At 40.1% G+C, this 11,692-nt stretch overlaps 1 protein-coding gene across 1 annotated transcript in view; it reads left to right on the forward strand.

Annotated features, from left to right (window-relative positions):
• Positions 1 to 6,049, forward strand: part of SPTLC3 (serine palmitoyltransferase long chain base subunit 3) — an 87,802-nt gene extending 81,753 nt beyond the window's left edge. Inside the window, exons 10-12 of the mRNA XM_049801541.1 lie at positions 2,219 to 2,354; positions 3,351 to 3,480; positions 5,876 to 6,049. Coding sequence (XP_049657498.1) covers positions 2,219 to 2,354; positions 3,351 to 3,480; positions 5,876 to 5,989 — 380 coding nt within the window. The 3' untranslated portion in view covers positions 5,990 to 6,049. The remainder of the gene's footprint in view (positions 1 to 2,218; positions 2,355 to 3,350; positions 3,481 to 5,875) is intronic.
• Positions 6,050 to 11,692: the final 5,643 nt, after the last annotated feature.

Raw genomic sequence — 11,692 nt, forward strand, 5'->3', positions numbered from 1 at the left:
GGTTTTGTTTTAGCAGCATTAGAGAGATGGTTAAACTATTTGTGGCCTTTTCTAACCCAGCAGATCTCTTCCACTGAATGCTTTAAATTGAATGACTGAAACTGTAACTAACAGGTTGTCTGCGTGGGCAGTTCTGTGCATAAAGTTGCAAATACACTGGTTTTATGAGATCTTTTAATTTGTTCAGCAAAATACTGATCACTGTGAAGCAAGTCCCAGTTTCCCTATAAATTTCCCAGCCAGAACACTGACAGAACCTTGACTCAGGAATATACAGAACAGATGAAGCAGTAGATCTTGTTCAAACCTGCGCGCGCTCAGAAATGATTAATGGAAAAGAGGTTTATGTAGGTGTGCTGATCCCCACCTTAGCCAAGAGGGAATAGGAAGAAAAGCCACAGCAGGTGGTGGGACAGAATGTGGTCTGAGGACAAATCTGCCAAAGGTGGTATGTAGCAGCTACGAGTGCCTAACTGGCCACTGTGGTTACAAGGAGGAAGATGGGAAATTAGGAAACAGGCATCCATCCAGCCAGAGAAAGGTGACAGCAGAAAGTAGCAAATGAAGAATGAAGCGAACGAAAAGTAAAGTAAGATGAAAAACTAAATGGAGAGTGAAAACGTAATACATCTGTGCAAAGGCACCTTAAAAGCAAAGAGAAAAAGAAGAAATGAGTTGTACTGGAGGCTTCAGTGTTCATGTCTGGTGACATAATGTAAATGATATTGAAAGTATGGGCTGATGAATGGCAGGAAAATGAAAGTTAAGAGCATAGCTGAGATGTGTCCTGCTAAATCCCAGTCTTACCACATGTTCCCACCACCTCTGGTGAGCAGGCGCAAGCAGCTGCACAGTGATTAGGTTTAGAGAACCGATCTGTTTGACATTGGTTTGGCAGTTTTCTTTCCGGCGAGGTCAGGCAGATGACGGACCTGGCTTAATTCACCGTGTGGCTGTGTGAACCTAGGACTGGTACTGGGGAGGGGGTGGGAAAGAGCAGGATGTGGGTATGGGGTAGGTGGCACCATCCCTGTCAGCACCTTCCAGCATTGGAAGAGCAGCACATATATCAGCTTGCTGATGAAATATAATGCAGGTGGAATGGGGAAAGGACATACTATATCTCTTACCTACAGGGATACTGAGTGTGGCTCTTCCCTTTTGTATGCAATGGGTGGGGAACAAACGGCACTTGTCAGAAACCACCTCCTTAGTGACACTGCAAAAGAAAAGACTGAGATGAGTTTTCAAGCACATTTTTTCTCTGCTGTTTTTTGTCTTTTTCCTTCATTAAAAATAATTGTTTTCAACTTTCCTATCAGTTTTGCTGGGTGACACATCAGTGCATTCGTGACTGAATGAGGCCAGGAGCAATGCAGAGAACAGAACTTGTGTCTGAAAGTCTTGAATGACTAAAGTCTGTTGTCAGATGATGATATTGAGGTAATAACAGCAAGATAAGAGGACAGAGAAACTGAGCAAGGGTTTACATATGTAGGTGCATATTAAGAGTAACTGGATTTATGCTGAATGTTGGTAACACTCTGCAGAAGATCAGACCTTGTGTAATAACAAAGTTTATTGCATGTTTTTCCTCTGTCTAAAAAATTGCAACAAAAGCATCAGTTTGAGCTGACCCAAAATGTAGTATTTTCTACTTTAAGCTTTATTGCAGTCACAGAATAATTAAAAAAAACCCTAATGTTTATGCACAGAACTAGCTGAGATAAAAGAGGACCCCTGTGGAAAATTGTTAATGAGAAGCGGTACGCATATACTGACAGCTGTATCAACATCTGTAGACATTGGTTGTTTCCCTTTATAGTGAATATGTTGAAAAGACCATACTCTATTTACATGTCCTGTATCCGCAAAGACATATAACTACTTCTCTATAGGTGCATGTCATTCAGTAGGCTTTATTCAGCACAATACAATAAAGGGAATTGTTCATCTATCTGTCCCCAGAAGACATACTGTTTCTGCTGGTGGGAAAGCACCTCACAAGTACAGGAGTATCAGTCATCTGTCCTACAATGCCATAATAATCAACGTAGTTGCATTTAGCTCATTCCATGGTTTTCTTCTGAATCAAAGAGCAACATATCCATTTCAGTCAAACTTTTTTGAACTGTTACCCACAGCCCTGTTTCTTGCCTGTTACTAGACTCTGGTTATGATCTTTGCACTGACTGTTCTCCTGACTGACTCACTGCAGGGCTCCAAAGAGTGTGCCAGCTGGGGAAAAACACAAGGTACTTCAGACAACGACTGCATGAAATGGGCTTCATCATTTATGGCAATGATGATTCTCCTGTTGTCCCATTACTCCTTTATATGCCTGGTAAGATCGGGTAAGTACTGGAAAAAAAAACAACTATTGGCAAAATAAACACTATCCAAGTTCATAGGTTATTTGGTGTACACTGTGAAAAATGTAGTTATGTGTGGTAGATGCTTCACAAGAGAAACATACATCATTAGGTAAATTCATCATTTAGTTATGTTCTATTTTAAATTTGGCCCTGGACTTAGTTTTGAGCTGTTCCAATATTCAGAATTTTTAAAATTTCTCCTATCCATTTTTAACTTGCACTGAAATAATACTTTGGATTGTATTTTGAATTTGGATTTTATTTTTTTTTTTAATTTGTAATCATGAGAAGAGATACATTTTCTTTGATGTATGAATTGTTTTGGATGGATGTTCTTTTTCCCCATCTGATCTTCGACTGGTCTTTGCATGTTTTACCATTCAGTACCTATCAAGCAGCACTTGTGCACTGACTTGGACATGCAGACCAGAAGTCAGTAGCAGCATAAGGTAAGGGTTGAGCTGTAGGGAGTATTTACAAGTAGATTAGGGTGGCTATGTGCTCTAGGTCTAGTACATACCATGCAAAAGGTTCCTAAACTGGCAGAGTAATTGCGAGAACAAAGAAGCCATCACACAAATTGTTTTATTCCTGTTGATGTGCAGGAACCCAGCTCTCATACCTTCCAGAAGCCCAACTTCCATGTTTAGGGACTGTGAATGCCCACACATTTTGATTTGCACTCAAAGCCTTTCATTGACATAATTGAATCATGTCTGTTCTACAGTACTCTCTCTGCCATCATGCTTCTAGTATTTGACAACCACTTGGCTTCATGAGCTGTTAAGCAGCAAAGAATCTCTGTCCTACTGGTAAAATTCTGGCTGTTATTGAATTCAATGGGAATATTACCATCCACTTCAATTGGAGGCAGCATTTTACCCATTGTTTTATTATACTTGAATGTTTTCTCTCTGTGGTCAGTTTATTGGAGATAATTTACTTCTGTTTTATTTCTTCTTCTTCTCTCCTTAGGGCTTTTGCAAGACGCATGTTAGAAAAAAATATCGGGGTGGTTGTGGTTGGGTTTCCAGCTACTCCTATCACAGAATCCAGGGCTCGGTTTTGTGTGTCAGCTGCACATACACGGGAGATGTTAGACACGGTAAGCACAGCAGATGTCCTGCTGAAATTAACTTCAGATGCAAAGGAGGTTGGGAGAAGCTGTGTGTCTGTTACTTTCAATCCCAATAACTCATTTTTACATTCGTTTTTCTGGCCTTGCCACTTCATCTTTAAAGGCATTTTAGCCTTATATATTTTATTTTTTAAAATTAATTATGGGACAGTTGATTTGTTTTGTTCTTCTATTTCTAATAGTGACCAAATCTGTCAGCACTAATAAAGACCTACATGAAGAGCACAGCAAGACAAAAGTTAAATGCTAGGTCAAAACTATCATAGTAGTAGGAAACCTGCAATGATATGGAAATAATTGAAAATCGGGTTTTCCATAACCTTATTTTTGTTCCATATTTCCATGTGTTTCCTGGATTGCAGAAGTATATGGGACAGCCTTGGGGGTACAGGTGGAAATACCAACCTGTTTGGAACTGTTTGAACCTAATGAAGTTTAACTGGTGCTGCCTGGCCTGTCGCAGTTCTGTATCTTTCTCTGATATCAGAAATACTCTTAAGAGTATGTTAAGACTTCCATCTTAAATCTCCATTCCGACGCAGTCAGAAATGTGTTTAAAATAAAATCTTTGAAATTTTCCATCTCCCTTTCTTGCCGAAGGTATTTTTGGCCTGGCTTGATGTACGTGCTTTCATTCTCAGAATAAGCCAACTTAGAGGCATGAAACACAGAGGCTTAACATTAAATGTCAGGCTTTCTTTTTCCTCTCTTTGCACAAGTATGATGGTCAAAGCAAAAAATCCGTGAACATGGAAGGCATTCGAGTTAAAGATGCCACTCCTTCATGCAGACAAGCACCTGTGCCTGCAGAGAGCCCCTGGCTCTCCATTTGCATCCTGAGATTCATGTGGAGCTTGAGGCCAGACCCCTGCCTGGCTGACCAGTTCCCATGCCAGCGTAGACCCCTCTCAAGCAACATGGAAAAATCTGCCTTACATGTGTGCAGTGTAAAATTCCTGCTGCTCTTAAAGGTGCAGTAATTATTAACAAAGTACAATACCATAAAGATAATATTGCATGGAACAGGGCATAGGTACGTACTTGTGTTGGTCGTTGCCAGCTTTCTGTTTGTGCAGATTTTGGCTTATGTAACTAGCAATAGGTGATGAAGTTGATCTGAAGACTAATCTCTCGAGGTTACTGCTTTGATTTTCTTCCTCTCCCCCCACCCCCAAATGTCAAGCCCATTACATTTTGAGGCCATCATTGCATCTTCACTTCCTGCTACCTGCCCGTTGCTGCTTCCTGCTAGCAGTGAAGGTCTGAAACACTCCCCAGCCATCATTCTTGAACATGCTGTATTTTTGCCTTTGAAAGTGGGATCATTGCCATAGTACTTGTGGCATTCTTTAAATGTCCTTACAGTATGGGGGAATGGAAATGCCCTGAATTTAATTACTTGCAGATGGAAAGTATTTAGGACAAACACTTTGTGAATGTGCCTAAACTCAGGGTAACAACAGGTAACAAGCACAATGAAAACTTTTCCCTTTGGCAAAATTTGTTTTGAATCTCAGCCTGGAATTAAAAAGAGGAACAATCCATGAAAGGGCAAGCTCCCAAGAATAACTTCCTTAATGACCTTGAAGCTATCTCTCTGCATAAACCATCGCTAAATTACTCCTTTTTGTTCTTGAGCTCATTTTAGTGGCTTAACAAAAACAGGCTTAAAATCAAAATTGCCGTTTTCTTCTTTGATGCCAAAAGGTTGTCTGCTTTTGAATGTAGATCAGATGCTGCAAAACAGTGAGCTGCTTCTCTATGGTATAGTGTTCCCTGGCTACTTCTTGAATCAGCTGAGAGCTAGGGATGCAGCTCAGCAAATTGCATTACAATATTAATGCATTATGAATTAGGCCTGTGATATTAATACAAGAAGATAATGGAATGCGCTAAAAATATCTCAAACTGTTCAGACTATTTATGATGACTCTGATCAGCACTGTGGGCTGAGTCTCATCTAAGAAAATGCAGTGGCAACTCGAGTCTTTGGGATCTATAGGGAAATATTGAAGTTTTGCCTTACACATCTCTTTTGCACAACCAAAGATAACTTTTTATCTGGATTATTATCTCCCTGTGCTTTTAGAAAAAGGTCATTTTTTTAATCTGTCCTCAATTAATATACCTACTAATAAACCATAACCTACTGAAGGAGTAATTTCTGTTCTTGTAGATGCTATTGTACATCTATGACTGCATTGATGTTCACTACAGGAGAATGAAAGCAAAATTTGCCTGTTTGCCCTTCAAACTTTCTTTAATTGACGTTTTTATGATCTTCTTGTTCTGCTGTGAAGTAGAGGTTACTAGAACTTCATTTCTTTTCTAAGAGAATTGACACACTATAATGGTCTTACAGGTTTTGAATGCTCTGGATGAATTGGGTGATTTTCTACACCTGAAATATTCCCGGTATTCCAAGTCATCTCATCCTGAACTGTATGAAGAAACTAGGCTTGAACTTGAAGATTAAGTTTTCCACCCATGAAGAGAACATTATGTTGCTATGAAAAGGGGGAAAACCCAAAAACTAAAAAACACGAATGCATTTCTTCCCTCCTAAGGACAATTTTTGTTACGCAGTTAATTGAAAGGAGGGGAAGCTCAGGTGTTGCATTTTATTGTATCAAATTTCTGTATTCAAGAGACTGAAATATCGATACAGATTTGCCTCCCCAGGAGACCTGTCCTTCTTATGGTATTTTTGATGCAGAATGAATGCATCCATTGATCGAGTTGCTAATGTTCAGCTTTTGTTATGGCCCCTTTTTATGAAGAGGCTTCAGATAGTCTTAATTGTGACTGAAATAATAAAGTTTAAAAACTGAATTTATTCCAGTGTAGTATGGTAATATAGCTGAGCTTCATCAGTGGGATTGCTTTTATCTGTTAAAGAGCATAAATCAAGACATTGGTGTGGACTGCTATAGACAAATAAGCAGAAAGTAACCTCTTTAACTAAGTTGCCCTATCATGTATTTCTCCAAGGACAGAAAATATTAGAAGGTGGTTCATGGTGAGAACAAGAAAAGTAGCCTGATCAGATCATGTATTTCAGACAGCAGATTATGGGAAAGAGAAAATGCCTCCTCCGCTCCTCAGACCCTTTCTCAGCTATTTAAATACACTGTAAGCTTCATAATGTACAAAAATTTGGGCTTAGACAAAAACAGAAATGCTTTTCTGCTAACACATTTGACCCCCAGCCTATCACATCTTATCACAGTGTAAGCTCTTCAGCAGGCTTGCTCCCTTTTTGTGTAGCAGTAGTAAATAATTTTAATAACCATTTAACTTTCCCGTAAAAACCTTGATCAAAACAGTCAGATACTTGCAGTTCACAAACTGCAGATGACATTTATGGGCCCATTCCTAAGTTTCTTGAACTAGTTATGGGCTTAATAAATTCACTAACAAGTACATAATTCTGAAGCTGTCAGTTATACAGAATGTGAAGACCAAGATGCTGTAAGCAGTTCTGCCACCTGTTAAATTGAAAACTCCACCATTTCTAAATGTGCTAAAGTCATCCACTTAATAACATTTCTTGACATATTCTTGTCTGGTTTATGCATGTCAGGGGTTGTTTTACTTGGCTAGTTGCAGACTTTTGAGTGGTTTGTTTTTCAAATAATTGATTATGTCATCTGAGGGGGGAAGATTTCCTTGTCCCCTTTTCCACTACCTGAGTGACAAATGCTCAAAGATACTTGAAGGAATTGTTACAGCTGGCAACTTCCCTGCAATGCTTGCAGCAGCATTATCATCAGGTTTATGCGGGCTGAGTTGTCTGAAGGAGATTGGAGGCTTTTTCCCTTTTCTGCAGCGTTGAAAAGTGGTTCTGCAGCTTTAAGAATGAACTCCAAACCATTCCACGCTATCAAATGTCATTGTAAACACATCAGATGAGAGATGTTTAGCTTTCTGTTGCACAGATGTACCACACTTTCATGTTCTCTTGAAAGCTGTGGTGTAAACTTAACCCACAGCTGCAATATTAGATTTAAGAACAGAACAATTAAATTGTGGAATACCAATTACACTATATTACTCCCTGCTTGTTAAAGCAGCTTTCAGGATATAACAAGGCTGATTGGTTATGAGGGCCTATTTTTTGTTGGATTTTTGTTGTTGTTGTGCAAGTTAATAAAAATCCAGTGGTGCTATAACTTTAAGAATTGATTACAACACATTCCATAATATCAAATGTCGGCTTTAGGAAACATATATCAAGGGCTGTGGGAGGACTAAATGGTGTCATATGATTCTTCGCTTTGGTAGATGGACTTGAAAAACATTGCAGAGGTTCAAGGGAGCTGTGTTTGTGGATAAGAGCAAACTCACTGTATAAATACTAAAATACTCAAGCACAGGACAAGGAGAAATTAGGATAAGTGAACTTTGTCTTTGACTAACCTGGCAATTTGAGATGTACAGCTTTGTTACATGCAGGGTGAGTGCACTTACTGTGAAGGAGATAGGTTGAGAAATTTCTGCAACCTGTTCCTTGAGGAAAAGTACTGAATTTGATATATTGCGTTTTGATCTCTCTTGTCGAACATCTGCGGCCAGGTCCTCAGTTGACTTCTGACCTTCCATCTTGGGGTATACGGCCATAGTTTATGTTTCAGCAAACATTATTACACGTGCTGTTGCAGGCAACATGCTATTTCCCTCAAAGAGAGGCCTGAGACTGATTAAACAACAGAATGATCCCTTTTTTTCCCCCTATAGGGGAATGTTTTCTGTCTAAAGCCAAATTCTTCCTGCCCTCAGAACATTACTCTCTCTCATATTAAGGAGACAGGACAGCTATTTTTCAGAGACTGTCAGTTGATTTATTATATGCTCTCTTCTGATTTCTTCCATCCCTTACACATTAGAGAAACTACAGTCTGACTGTCCCTGGGCTTGGGGAACAGTTAGGGAGAAATCCCTGCTCCACTGGTGTAATAATAAACTCCCAGGCACTTCAGACTTTTAGATTTTTCCCCATGGGGCTTAGTTATGGTCTGGCACTGGCTTTTCCACCAGTGTAATTTCAGTGGAGTTTTTCCAGATTTACATCAATTTTAATAGATTTAGAGTTGATCAGCACTTGGAGACTCTATTTTAGCTAGCTTAATCAAGAAACTGATGGAATACTTATGAGGGAATTAGTACATCTAGCATAAGGATCACATATTTCCTAGAATATACTCCATCTTCAGGCATGCACGTTCTCAGGAGATGGAGTTCCCTGTAATTGTTTTAGAAGGTTTTGAAGAAGAGCTGCCTTTAATAAATAAAAATTGCTCAAGTTGTCACATTTTAATCCAGTGGAAATGTAAGTATAAATACACTAACTTTTTGTTAGCAGGCTGCAATTCCAGCATCTTGTTATCATACATAAAATCTTGATTAACCTTCATGCTGTGGGAAGACTCAAGAGTTGTCTGTTTGACAGACTATCTGAATTGTTTGCCCTTTCCTGTACCTTTATCCCACCTCATCTTTTAGAAAGCATTCCTTTTCTGAGCTTATCAAACTTGTCAAGGTGTTTCCCCCATCCACTTCTCCTGCCTCTTTATGTTGTTCTCTCTGTTCTGCTAGTTTCTGTCCTCTGGGTCTAGGGGAAAGCACACTGGCAGCTGCAGAGGACCTGAAGTGTAACAGTTGGCTTTTTAGGCATTGCCTCACTCTGCCTGCTTTTCCGGGTATCCACATCAGCTTCTGCAGACTTCCATCTTTCCTGTTCAAAAAAAAAGTTTCCTACTGATGGTGCTAAATTTCTAAGCTGAACCAAATCTGAACTGGCCAAGCTGTTGAACCAAGAATGGGCTTGATCTATCACTCATGCAAGTGTAGATCCAGTTAAATCTTGCTTTGAAGACAATAATGTTGGTTTAAAACAAGTGCAACCATGAGAGCAACCTGTCACCATGAGGTGAGCTGCCTGCATTTATTTCAGAGGGGTTTGAAAGCTGATGTCTCTGGACTATTTCACAGCCGCTGCTCTTCACAGGGGACCAAGATACGGGAGTGGATTTATTTAAGGTAGGATTTCAATTTTCTTTTATTTCTTTTTTTTTTTTCTTTTTCCAAAAAATGTGTGTGTTTGAAGGTGCATCACGTATTGTCCTGTCCTGCTGAGAAAGGGAACAAAGTAATGCTGTGAAAAAAGCAATCTTCACTAAAGGTGTTTATGTACTTTCTAGCCTGCTTCAAAATCCAGTAGAGATTCTCTAATATATGATCTGCTTTTTATTTATGCATAGAGTTTAATTGTTAAATTAAAACACAGATCAGTACCAAATTTTAAAGAAACCACACCACCAGCAGATGGCAGATGTCATTCCAATATTGGCAACTGAACGTTTGAGCCTCCAGAGGCCTTCAAAAAAAGTATCCGTGTGTTTCCCTCATTTACTTACACATCCGGTGTTTTTTGTGCTCACTGCAGACCAGTCACAAGATAATGAGATTCTCACTCTATCCATTAGTGAGACAGAACTTCAGACCTGTCAGGATGGTCCCAAAACCACACCCAAGTGACCACACAAAATAATAATTCGGCACCATCAGAAGAGGAGTCTCGGGTCTGAATCAGACTGGTTGCTCAGCAGCTACCTAAGAGGTGAGCGGTTTCTTTCCACATACGTAGTATGTCAGTGACAATGACATAAGGGAGCAATGTTAAATCCATTTATATCACATGCTAATCAAATGAAAAGGGTAATGTAGAGGCACAGGATCTGGAGAGACATGGTGGACCTGGAGACTTAGACTAGATCCAGTTACATGCCAAGAAATTTTTTTGTGCAAGTGTTACAGGAGTTATTAAATCTTTTTAACCATCTAGGTGGAAAAATTGGGGTTTTATATCAAAATAGTGACTGCGAAGCAGGCAAAAAGAAATACTGCACCCTGAGTGCTACTCCAGTTTGTTTATGAACAGAAGGCAGGGTATATAGGGTGCCATAGCAGATGTCCATGATACTCGGTACTCTATTTCATTTCGTAAATCTTTTTTGGAGAGACACTTCTGCCAGATGCTATGCCAAGGCCAACAAGTATTAATTGTTATCAGTATACCTGAGTTCAAAAACTTGTGCTGCAGGGGTTACCAGGTTTGCAGTAATGCTGGAGCCACCATTTATAGAGAACAGTGCTGATGCTGAAAATTGTTCAGACATCATTCTAGTGACAACCATGTACAGCATGACTGACAACTGTGATGCCCTCATTGGGCATCATTGCTGGGATGCCACTACTGGGAGCGGCTGTGGTATGGTGACAACTGCCTGTGCTGCTCTGTCAGGTGTAACTGATGTGGCTCCAGGACAGGCATGACAATATGTCCTCTTCTTTGCAGATACAGAAGGACATGGCCTGTAGGTCACTCCAGCAGATGAGTTTCTTTCTGGCAAATGAGCTCAACCAGAAGGTGTAGCCATGAAAGCAGGACACTGTAGGAAGTCTAGAAAATCAATTATCACAAGTAAGTCAAGTACTTGCAGTAACAGACAGAGAAATTTTGGTATGTGTGACATGGAGCAATGGTACTAGATGTGATGGGTGAAGCTTGCTTTTCTATTACCTCTGTTGAAATGGTCTCAAAGAATTTGCTATGAATATGAGCTGACTCCAGTATCCTGTGAATGGGCCAATGTATATGTATACTTCAGTTCCTGGAGAACTGATCTCTCACGCCATAAAGTACTGTCATGTCTATTGTCCTTATCTTCGATAGCTCCATTTCCACTCCCAGCACAGCAAGCAGCAAGTCTATCTTACCAGTTCAGAGCACAGCATAAAGTGGACAGCTAAGCCTATTGGGTCCAATATGACCCTAAATGGTTCATGGCACTGCAGTGAGTAAGTGTTTCTTGGCACCGGGTGGCTTTTGCTGTGCTGCAGATAGCCTCTCGTCTGAAGCGGGTTCCTCATCTGTTGACCTCTCCAGCAGCTGTTTTGGAATTGCACAGAAGTGATGAAATCACTGGGGACATTTCAAAAGCATAGCTTCCCCTGTGTATTTCCTGGAGCTTGCTCTGACACAAGTATCCTGTGTGTGTCCTACTCTACCCTTGTTGTTACCACACAGCCCTCGTGATGACTTGGCTCTCTGCACTGTACAGAAACTGTTTTGCACGTTGCTGGGGATCCTACTTTCATGTGGGAGTTGATTTTCAAA

The sequence above is a fragment of the Accipiter gentilis genome, chromosome 5, assembly GCF_929443795.1.
Source record: "Accipiter gentilis chromosome 5, bAccGen1.1, whole genome shotgun sequence".
NCBI lineage: Eukaryota > Metazoa > Chordata > Aves > Accipitriformes > Accipitridae > Astur > Astur gentilis.